Genomic DNA, 11,313 nt, shown 5'->3' on the forward strand with positions numbered 1-11,313 from the left:
ATTTAATCAATCAGAGAGGACCTTGCTCACAGGACAATCCAGAGCTAGACCAGGACCTGAGCATGTGACGGCCGACCACCAATGAGGAGTCGCCTCACGGGCATGCCCAGAAGAGCGAATCTTGGACTTAGTCCCAGGAGTGATTTCTCGCTGCAGTCTATTATTGATTACCATAGCTGACCCTAGAGAGTCAGCAGTAACCATGCTCACAGACTGAGTCTGAGCAAGACCGAAGTCTTTGCTGAGCAGCATCCACTGCAGTTGGAACTGAATGGGAGACCACAGAGGAAGACAAGGCCTGGGATCTATCCTGTGCAGAGGAAGAATCCCAGCACCTAACACTATGTACATAGATTTGTGTTACTGAAAATTATGTCCTTCTTGGCTAAAAATACTCTTCAAAATTATTAAGGGGAGTATTTTTACCCCTCTGTAACATATGTAATGTGACCTCTGCCAGAGTCTGTGCTATGGAGCAGTGGGGGCACCCGCAGTCAGACCCTCAGAGACTGATGGCCCTTTTATAAACATCCATTATATAGTGCTGTCCTATAGGACCTAAAACGGACCAGGCTGTATGGGTGACAGAGAATGGTAAGTAGCCACAGGAGGCCGACGTACACCGAGAAACATCGCTAGGAACTAAGAAATTGGATACATAAGTGATCTTCATGGGGTTTTTTTTACTGTATTTTTGAACTGTAAGAAGCACCCCAACTTTTTGGTGAGGAAAAAAAAAAAAAAAAAAATTGATAACATTTGGATATTACAGTCCGTATTGACAATAGCCAACATAGGGAGCAGTGGATTGGGGTGACAGGAGGCAGGGTCCATGCTGCATGAAACCGGCGGCGGTGCTGCAGACCCTGGGTGGGAGGAGAGGGCGTCCCAGCGCTGCAAGTCCTGGGCTGGAAGAAATGGTCGGGCTTCAGGAAAACGGCTGCGTGCACAGATTGGGATCTTGGCTGAGGTCCTTCAGCCTCACTCCACTTCTGCTACTGGTTTCCTGCAGCGGTGACCCTGCCTCCTGTGACCCTGCTCCACAACTGTGCCCCCCCCCACAAGCTATATTCAGACTATAAAACACACCCCAATTTTCCTCCCAAATGTGGGGGTAAAAATTGCCTCTTCTAGTCAGAAAAATATGCTAAATGCTGCTGAGGACCGGAAATAAATTGTCAGTGAGATCTGAATTATTTAGTGCAGGTCCACTGGTGAGGACTTTGCTGCAGATTGTTTCCCCAACAAATTGCAATGTGTGAACAGACCCCGAGCTTTAGAAATAAAAATTCAACCCATAGTTCTCAAACAGTTTTATTAAAAACAAATAAATAAGTCTTAACAAAAGGAGAAAAATATACATATATTTATACATACAAGTCTAACAATAAACTTTACAAACCAATATGTACAACTAAAGGTACCTTCACACGAAACGACTTTGTAACGATATCGCTAGCGATCCGTGACGTTGCAGCGTCCTCGCTAGCGATATCGTTTAGTTTGACACGCAGCAGCGATCAGGATCCTGCTGTGATGTCGCTGAATAAAGTCCAGAACTTTATTTGGTCGTCCGATCGCCGTGTATCGTTGTGTTTGAAAGCAAAAGCAACGATACCAGCGATGTTTTACACTGGTAACCAGGGTAAACATCGGGTTACTAAGCGCAGGGCCGCGCTTAGTAACCCGATGTTTACCCTGGTTACCAGCGTAAAAGTAAAAAAAACAAACAGTACATACTCACATGCGTCCCCCAGCGTCTGCTTCCTGACACTTACAGAGCGCCGGCCCTAAAGTGAAAGTGAAAGCACAGCGGTGACGTCACCGCTGTGCTGTTAGGGCCGGAGCTCAGTCAGTGTCAGGAAGCAGACGCTGGGGGACGCGCAGGTGAGTATGTACTGTTTGTTTTTTTTACTCTTACGCTGGTAACCAGGGTAAACATCGGGTTACTAAGCGCGGCCCTGTGCTTAGCAACCCGATGTTTACCCGGGGACCTCGGCATCGTTGGTCGCTGGAGAGCGGTCTGTGTGACAGCTCTCCAGCGATCAAACAGCGACGCTGCAGCGATCGGCATCGTTGTCGCTATGGCTGCAGCGTCGCTTCGTGTGAAGGTACCTTAAGGCTACTTTCACACTTCCGTCGGTACAGGGCCGTCGCAAACTGTCGGACGGTGTGCTAAATTTAGCACAATGTGGGCATTCGCTGCCCATTGTGATGAGCGGGGAGGAGGGGGCAGAGTTCCAGCCACGCTTGCGCGGTCAGAAATGGCGGACAAATCGCACAAAAAAAATGTTACACTGAACTTTTTTTGTGCATCGCGTCCGCCAAAACACGATGGATCTGTGGCACGACTGATGCGACGTGTGCCCATCCGTTGCTAATACAAGTCTATGGGCAAAAAAACACATCCTGCAAGCACATTTGCAGGATCCGTTTTTTGCCCATAACGACGGATTGCGACGGAGCCCAGATGACGGAAATGTGAAAGTAGCCTAAGCCACGTTAGAGATAAGTAACAAAAAGCACAGGAGTGACGGCTTCCCCAACACAGCCCCCAACATGCAGCCTCACGAGAGCGACATCCCCACCTCCAGACACAGGAGAATTACAAATGTAAAGAAAATCCAGCTTCTTGGAAGTTGCTACATTTATAGGAATAGAGATATAAAATGAAAACGAGCTAAATTGCAGAGACAGCATAGAAACGCGCATTTCAGACGCACATGGCCTCGTGTTGCTATGCTCTCTGCAAATTACGGTAACACATTTTCATCTCTTTTCCACTAAATTGTTTCATTTCCTATCAGCTGGACTTTCTTCAGATTTTATTTACATTTGGTCCCAGGGACTCTGCTTCTGAGCTCCGGTAAGCAGTTTTTTTTTCTATTTTGTGTACACGGGAGTTACATCACCCCATTCACTTTACAGCAAACCAGTACGTATGATCCCCCCCACAACCCCTCATCATCCTCCCATCCCCAACACAGCCCCTCATCATCCCCCACACACGGCCCCTCATCATCCTTCCATTCCCCACAGCCCCTCATCATCTTCCTTTTGCTCAATTGACACCAACCCCTTTCCACATTACATCCTCAGCGTATCACACCGAGTCCCAATTCCCTTGTACAAGGGTCCACGGTGCAGCTCCTCGGTCCTCTCCTCACACGGCTCCGTGCTGCAGCCCCTCGGTCCTCTCCTCACACGGCTCCGTGCTGCAGCCCCTCGGTCCTCTCCTCACACGGCTCCATGCTGCGGCCCCTCGGTCCTCTCCTCACACGGCTCCATGCTGCAGCCCCTCGGTCCTCTCCTCACACGGCTCCGTGCTGCAGCTCCTCGGTCCTCTCCTCACACGGCTCCGCGCTGCAGCCCCTCGGTCCTCTCCTCACACGGCTCCGCGCTGCGGCCCCTCGGTCCTCTCCTCACACGGCTCCGCGCTGCAGCCCCTCGGTCCTCTCCTCACACGGCTCCATGCTGCGGCCCCTCGGTCCTCTCCTCACACGGCTCCGTGCTGCAGCCCCTCTGTCCTCTCCTCACACGGCTCCATGCTGCAGCTCCTCGGTCCTCTCCTCACACGGCTCCGTGCTGCAGCCCCTCGGTCCTCTCCTCACACGGCTCCATGCTGCAGCTCCTCGGTCCTCTCCTCACACGGCTCCATGCTACAGCTCCTCGGTCCTCTCCTCACACGGCTCCATGCTGCGGCCCCTCGGTCCTCTCCTCACACGGCTCCATGCTGCAGCCCCTCGGTCCTCTCCTCACACGGCTCCATGCTGCGGCCCCTCGGTCCTCTCCTCACACGGCTCCGTGCTGCGGCCCCTCGGTCCTCTCCTCACACGGCTCCGTGCTGCGGCCCCTCGGTCCTCTCCTCACACGGCTCCGTGCTGCGGCCCCTCGGTCCTCTCCTCACACGGCTCCGTGCTGCGGCCCCTCGGTCCTCTCCTCACACGGCTCCGTGCTGCGGCCCCTCGGTCCTCTCCTCACACGGCTCCGTGCTGCGGCCCCTCGGTCCTCTCCTCACACGGCTCCGTGCTGCGGCCCCTCGGTCCTCTCCTCACACGGCTCCGTGCTGCGGCCCCTCGGTCCTCTCCTCACACGGCTCCATGCTGCGGCCCCTCGGTCCTCTCCTCACACGGCTCCATGCTGCGGCCCCTCGGTCCTCTCCTCACACGGCTCCATGCTGCGGCCCCTCGGTCCTCTCCTCACACGGCTCCATGCTGCGGCCCCTCGGTCCTCTCCTCACACGGCTCCATGCTGCGGCCTCTCGGTCCTCTCCTCACACGGCTCCATGCTGCAGCCCCTCGGTCCTCTCCTCACACGGCTCCGTGCTGCAGCCCCTCGGTCCTCTCCTCACACGGCTCCATGCTGCAGCCCCTCGGTCCTCTCCTCACACGGCTCCATGCTGCAGCCCCTCGGTCCTCTCCTCACACGGCTCCATGCTGCAGCCCCTCGGTCCTTTCCTCACACGGCTCCATGCTGCAGCTCCTCGGTCCTCTCCTCACACGGCTCCATGCTGCAGCTCCTCGGTCCTCTCCTCACTTCTCTTCTTCTCCACCAGCAGCTTCCTGTTATCGGATCTTCATTGGACTGAAGGAGGCTCCGCCCTTTCCGGTGATGTCATGATCCAAGGACTCACTCCTCCCCCTCAAGAAATCAACTCCAGTGTAGACGCTGCCATGTTGGTACACCCAGGCCGGTTCACCTTGTTACCGAATACCGAGGTGTGAATGGCGTTTTCTGTGCGTTACTTTGCTGGAGACCAATTCATTGTACAATCAGCCGGACCGTGTTCTGCATCATGGCGCCGAGTGCACGGTCCCTGCCCCCCCCCCCCCAGAGTGCGGTCCCTGCCCCCCCCCCCCCCAGAGTGCTCGGTCCCTGCCCCCCCCCCCAGAGTGTATGGCTGCCCCCCCCCAGAGTGCGGTCCCTGCCCCCCCCCCCCCAGAGTGCGGTCCCTGCCCCCCCCCAGAGTGCGCGGTCCCCGCCCCCCCCCAGAGTGCGGTCCCTGCCCCCCCCCCAGAGTGCACGGTCGCTGCCCCCCCCCCCCCAGAGTGCGGTCCCTGCCCCCCCCCCCCAGAGTGCACGGTCGCTGCCCCCCCCCGAGTGCGTTCCCTTCCCCCCCCCCCCAGAGTGCGCGGTCCCTGCCCCCCCCCCCCCCAGAGTGCGGTCCCTGCCCCCCCCCCCAGAGTGCACGGTCGCTGCCCCCCCCCCCGAGTGCGGCCCCTGCCCCCCCCCAGAGTGCACGGTCCCTGCCCCCCCCAGAGTGCGCGGTCCCTGCCCCCCCCCAGAGTGCGCGGTCCCTGCCCCCCCCAGAGTGCGGTCCCTGCCCCCCCCAGAGTGCGGTCCCTGCCCCCCCCCCAGAGCGCGGTCCCTGCCCCCCCCCAGAGTGCTCGGCTGCCTGTAGTGACTGTGAGCACAACATGGCGCGCTGTCTCCCCCGCCGGGATTGTGGTCGCCCTAATGTCAGTGGGCCGGGAGCTGCTCCTGGTACAGGCGGATGCCGGCAGTGTAGCACAGCTGACCTCTGCAGCTCCTGAGGCCGCGCCCGACGTGTCCATGATTTGTTTATTCTACAATTCTTATTTTTAGGGCTAAACCTCGGTCTCTCAGGCTCACACAACTCACTTGTTGCTTCATTTATTTTTTTGTTTTTTAATTGAGCAAAACCCCCCTAATATTTCCATCTTCTTGTGTGTGTTACCTTTGGCCACTAGATGGCGGCACATACACTGCAGGCTGATTACCCGCTCGCTTTACTGCCTGCTGTGACAGCATTTCTTTTGTGTTTATGATCCCAGTTTCGTTCTTCACGTGGCCCCGACGTTTTGCTCTCCTATTTGTATTGCAGGAGCCTCGACGTGCAGGTTACACACTTCTCTTTCCACCTGTTGCAGGACCCAAAACATCTGGTGGAGAATCTCCTGATAGACAACCTCACCCAGCGTGGCTCAGCTGTCCCCGGGACCGCAGCCGGCAGCTCCGGGTGGAGTTACAGTTGGATCGAGCCTGTCACATCGGCTACATTGATATAGGTGCCGCAGTTGGAGCAGATCTTGGTGTTCCAGCTTGTGTGTGACTGGGTGTCTCTGCTCTCATGTGTTGTGTCCTCCCCCGTGAACAGGAAACAGTGGTTCGGCCTTCCTACAGATCGACGTGGGACGTTCCATCTGGGCTCTGGATAAGGGGTTCACCACTCTCCTCCCCACGACCACGCTGATGCCACCGGCAGACGCCAGACTGATGAAGAACCACAGAGGGGTCCGGATGTTCAAAGAGGGTAAAGGAAAATGGTGACAACAGCTCTAGATGTGGCTGGTGCAGAAAATGTAATTTTTTATTTATTGCAGCTTTAGGTGTGACTGTAGTACAGCAACATGTAAAAGTTTATGCACCCCTGGTCAAAATTACTGTTATTGTGAACAGTGCTGGCCAAAAGAGGAGATGGAAGCTGCAGATGTGAAGACACGAGAGCTCCTCACAATGCATGGAGGTCTCCACCCTAAGTCTAACACCTAAAGATTGTACGCCAGCAGAAAGGAGGGTGGTCGAGGCCTGATAAGCATCCAAGCCACCATCACGGATGAAACCAGGAGTATCCAGGAATACAGCAGGAGAATGGCTCCAAAAGATGAGATGCTGAGAGAGCCTAAGGCAGCAACAGATCTGGATGGAGCAGGACCATGAAGCACCATGGCAAGACAAGCCGCTGCATGGGACGTACCATCGACAGATAATGGAGGCGGCTGACATGGAGAAATCCTACCAATGGCTGGAGAAAGCAGGACTCCGAGACAGAGGCACTGATCATAGCGGCAAAAGAGCGAGCACCAAGGACCAGATCCATAGAAGCCGGAATCTACAAGACAAGACCCAAGGCGCAGACTATGCAAAGAAACCTCAGAAACCGTCCAACACACAATGGCAGGATGCGAAATGCAGGAACAGCGTCTACCGAACGCCACAACCAAGGAGCGGGAACTGTATACAGGAACATCTGCACAGCGTATGGGCCAAGTCCAGGTGGGAGACCCCAGAGAAATGGTGGAGAATGAAAGGGCTAAAATCCTGTGGGATCTAAAGATCCAGATGGATAAGCAGGTGTTGGCTAACCAACCAGACGTTGTGATAGTAGACAAGGAGCAGAGGACAGCAATGATAATAGATGAGGCAGCAACATCAGAAAGAAGGAATATGAGAAGCTGGAGAAACACCAGGGCCTCAGAGGAGAACTGGAGAAGGTGTGGAGGCAACAGTGATTCCAGTGGTGATCGTAGCATGTGGAGCAGTGACCCCTAAGAGGAAGGATGGCTGCAACAGATCCAAGGAGCAACATCTGAGCTCTGTCCAGAAAAGCGCAATGCTGGGAACAGCTAAGATCCTGCGCAGAACCCTCAAACTCCCAGGAGGACTCGAGAATGAGGAAGGACAACAAAGACCACCCCCATTTGGGGTGAGAACGAAAATTCTATCTATCTATCTATATCTCGTATGTACTTGAGTATAAGCCGACACTGGGAAAACTTATTGACTCGAGTATAAGCCTGGAATGGGAAATGCAGCAGCTACTGGTAAATGTCAAAAATAAAAATAGATACCAATAAAAGTAAAATTAATTGAGACATCAATAGGTTAAGTGTTTTTGAATGTCCATATTGAATCAGGAGCCCCATATAATGCTCCATACAGTTCATGATGGCCCCATAAGATGCTCCATATTAAAATATGCCCCATACAATGCTGCACAAATGTGGATTATGGCCCCATAAGATGCTCCATACAGATATTTGCCCCATATGCTATTGCTGCGATTAAAAGAATAAAAAAATCGCATACTCACCTCTCAGGCCCTCGGCACTTGCTATAATCACCTGCTCCCCATTCCACCGCCGACCGCCGCTGTGTCTTCCCCATCCTGTGCACTGATGTTCAGGCAGAGGGCGGCGCGAACTAATTGCGTCACCGCACCCTCTGACCTGAGCGTCAGTGTAGAGGAGGCAGCGGCGCCGACGGTGGAACGGGGAGCAGGTGAATATAGCGCACTGCGTTATATCACCTGCTCCTGGCGCGGTCCCTGCACATCTGTACCCCGGCAGCTTCTTCCTGTAGTGAGCGGTCACATGGTACCCCTCATTACAGTAATGAATATGCGGCTCCACCCCTATGGGAGTGGAGTCGGGTCCATATTCATTACTGTAGTGAGCGGTACCATGTGACCGCTCACTACAGAAACAAGCTGTCGGGGGGGGAAAAAAAGGTGCAGGGACCGTGCCAGGAGCAGTATTATTACAAAGCTCAGCTCCCCCTCCCCTGCCGACCCTTGGGTATGACTCGAGTATAAGCCGAGAGGGTTACTTTCAGCCAAAAAAAGTGGGCTGAAAATCTCGGCTTATACTCGAGTATATACGGTAATTTCATCTTTTAGATTTTCAAAATTACTTAAAGGACAACTGGCTGATGCCAAGGTTTGTGCACCCTTGGATATATGTGTGCTCAGATAACTTTGACCCAGGTTTCAGACCTTAATTAGCCTGTTAAGGTTATGGCTTCTTCACTATAATTGTTAGGAAAGGCCGATGATGGAAATTTCCCAGCTTTATAAAAACCCAGCCTCCTCTAACCAAAAAACAGCAGCTTTGAATTCTTCTAAGCGGCTGCCTAGCATTCTGAAAAGGAAAATGGTGGAGCCCACAAAGCAGGAGAAGGCTATAAGAAGATAGAAAAGCGTTTCCATGTTGCCTTTTCCTCATTTAGTAATGTAGTTAAAAAATGGCAGTTACCAGAAACAGTGGAGGTCAAGATAAGGTCTGGAAGACCAAGGAAAATTTCATCAAGAGCTGCTCATAGGATTGGTAGAGAAGCAAATCAGAACTCCCACTTGGCTGCAAAAGACCTTCAGAAAGATTGAGCAGACTCTGGAGTTGTGGTACATTGTTCTACTGTTCAGAGACACCTGCACAAATATGACCTTCATGGAAGAGTCATCAGAGGAAAACCTCTCCTGCATCCAATCAATGGAATTCAGCTTTAGAAGTCTGCAAAGAACATCTAAACAAGCCTGATGCATTTTGGAAACAAGTCCTGTGGACCGATGAGGATAAAATAGAACTCTGTGGCCACAATGATAAAAGGTGGAGAAAAAAGGGCACAGAATGTCAGGAAAATAACATCTCGCCAACCATTAAGCATGGGGGAGGATCATTCTTTGCACTGTGTTGCAGCCAATAGCTTGGGGAAAATTTCAAGGGTAGAGTGAAGAATGGATTCAATGAAATTTCAACAAATTTTTGAAAAAAACATCTGTAAAAAAGCTGAAGGTGAAAAGAGGAAGAGGATGGCTGCTACATATGGAGAATGGTCCTAAACACACGTCACAATCCACAATAGACCTGAAAAGGGGCAAACTGAAGGTTTTACAATGGCCCTCACAGTCCCCTGATCTCAGCATCATTGAAAATCTGTGGCGAAACCTCAAAATAGCAGAGGAAGCAAAACGCCCCAGGAATCTCACAGAACTGGAGGAATTCTCCAAGGAAGAACGGAGGAAAATCCCTCACACAAGAACTGAAAGACTCGTGTCTGGATACAGAAAGCGTTTACAGGCTGATACTTGTACTAACCATGCAGGGTGCACAAACTTTTTCATCTGCTCATTTTCCTTTTTATAATTTTTAAAATGTAAACGATGAAAATAATATATATTTTTATTGCCTAAAACACCAAGGAGAGGCGTCATCTGTAACTTTAGGCCTTTTACAGATCATTTCATCTTCAGCTCTCTTCACTGTTCACAATAACAGTGATTCTGGCCAGCAGGGGATAAACGGTTACATGCCACTGTAGATGTGAGTGGAGCATAATGTGTGAATTTACAGACTGCAGCTCTGGAGGTGGCTGGAGTATATGCATATTTTCAGTGGATGCAGCTCTGGAGGTGGCTGGAGTATATGAATATTTTCTGTGGATGCAGCTCTGGAGGTGGCTGGAGTATATGAATATTATCTGTGGATGCAGCTCTGGTGGTGGCTGGAGTATATGAATATTTTCTGTGGATGCAGCTCTGGTGGTGGCTGGAGTATATGAATATTTTCAGTGGATGCAGCTCTGGAGGTGACTGGAGTGTGTGCTGCTCTGGGGGGACTGCAGGTTTTTCTGTAGAGCAGACTCCCCTCGGCAGGAGACTTCCTCGCAGGAGCCGCCCTGGAGAAGTGGGACCGTGTCACCTGCACGCAGCCCTTCAACAAGCAGGAGCAGTTCGGTCTGTCGTTCATCCGCGTCCTCTCCACCCCGGATGAAGAGGATGAGGAGCGGCTCGAAGGCTCTGGGGTACGTCGTGTGGTGTAGGAAGGACGACCCGGCTACTTCCCTCATTAATGACATCATGGAACTACATCTCCCAGCATGCCTTTTGTTTCCAGAGGGGCTGACACATCTGACCCCGGATGATGGATCTCCCTCCGTAGGAGGAGACTGAATCCACTGCAGGGGACTGTAGATCCTCCGCCCCCCTCCGTTGCGCTCTCGGCAGCGGCCCCCCTCCGTTGTGCTCTCGGCAGCATAATGCACCCGCCATAGGCAGACTCTAAAGTGTAATGCACCCCCCGTAGTCAGACTCCATAGTATAATGCACCCCCCATAGGCAGACTCTATAGTATAATGTACCTCCCATAAGGAGACTATAGTATAATGCAGCCCCTAATATAATGCACCCCCATAGGCAGCCTCTATAGCATAATGTACCCGCCATAGGCAGCCTCTATAGGCAGACTCTATAGTATAATGCACCCCCATAGGCCGACTCAGTAGTATAATGCATCCCCCATAGGCAGACTCTATAGTATAATGCAGACTCTATAGTGTAAGGCAGCCCCTAATATAATGCCCCCCCCCCATAGGCAGCCTCTATAGTATAATGTAGGCCCATAGGCAGCCTCTATAGTATAATGCACCCCCACAGGCAGCCTTTATAGTATAATGCAGCCCCAAACGCAGCCTTTATAGTATAATGCATCCCATAGGCAGCCTCTATAATATAATGCACCGCCACAGGCAGCCTCTATAGTATAATTCAGCCCCTAATATAATGCACCTCCAAAGGCAGGTTCTATAATATAATGCACCCCCTAGTATAATGTAATATAATGCTCCCCCATAGGCAGCCTCTATAGTATAACGCAGCCTCTATAGTATAATGCAGCCCCTAATATAATGCACCCCCATAGGCAGCCTCTATAGTGTAATGCAGCCCCTAATATAATGCACCCCCATAGGCAGCCTCTATAGTGTAATGCAGCCCCTAATATAATGCACCCCCATAGG

General features: G+C 52.3%; 2 protein-coding genes across 2 annotated transcripts in view; one reads left to right on the top strand and one right to left on the bottom strand.

Annotated features, from left to right (window-relative positions):
* The window catches only part of LOC143817413 (protein XNDC1N-like), a 126,323-nt gene that overhangs the window by 10,133 nt on the left and 104,877 nt on the right, over window positions 1-11,313 (bottom strand). The window lies entirely within an intron of this gene.
* On the top strand, window positions 2,560-10,832 carry LOC143817813 (protein XNDC1N-like). Its single transcript, XM_077299278.1, has 6 exons — window positions 2,560-2,613; window positions 2,808-2,866; window positions 4,648-4,718; window positions 5,892-6,029; window positions 6,119-6,274; window positions 10,172-10,832. Exons 1-6 carry the CDS (start codon window positions 2,560-2,562, stop codon window positions 10,336-10,338), a joined length of 645 nt encoding a protein of 214 aa, XP_077155393.1. The 3' UTR covers window positions 10,339-10,832.

This window comes from Ranitomeya variabilis, chromosome 3 (assembly GCF_051348905.1).
Source record: "Ranitomeya variabilis isolate aRanVar5 chromosome 3, aRanVar5.hap1, whole genome shotgun sequence".
Taxonomy (NCBI): Eukaryota; Metazoa; Chordata; class Amphibia; order Anura; family Dendrobatidae; genus Ranitomeya; species Ranitomeya variabilis.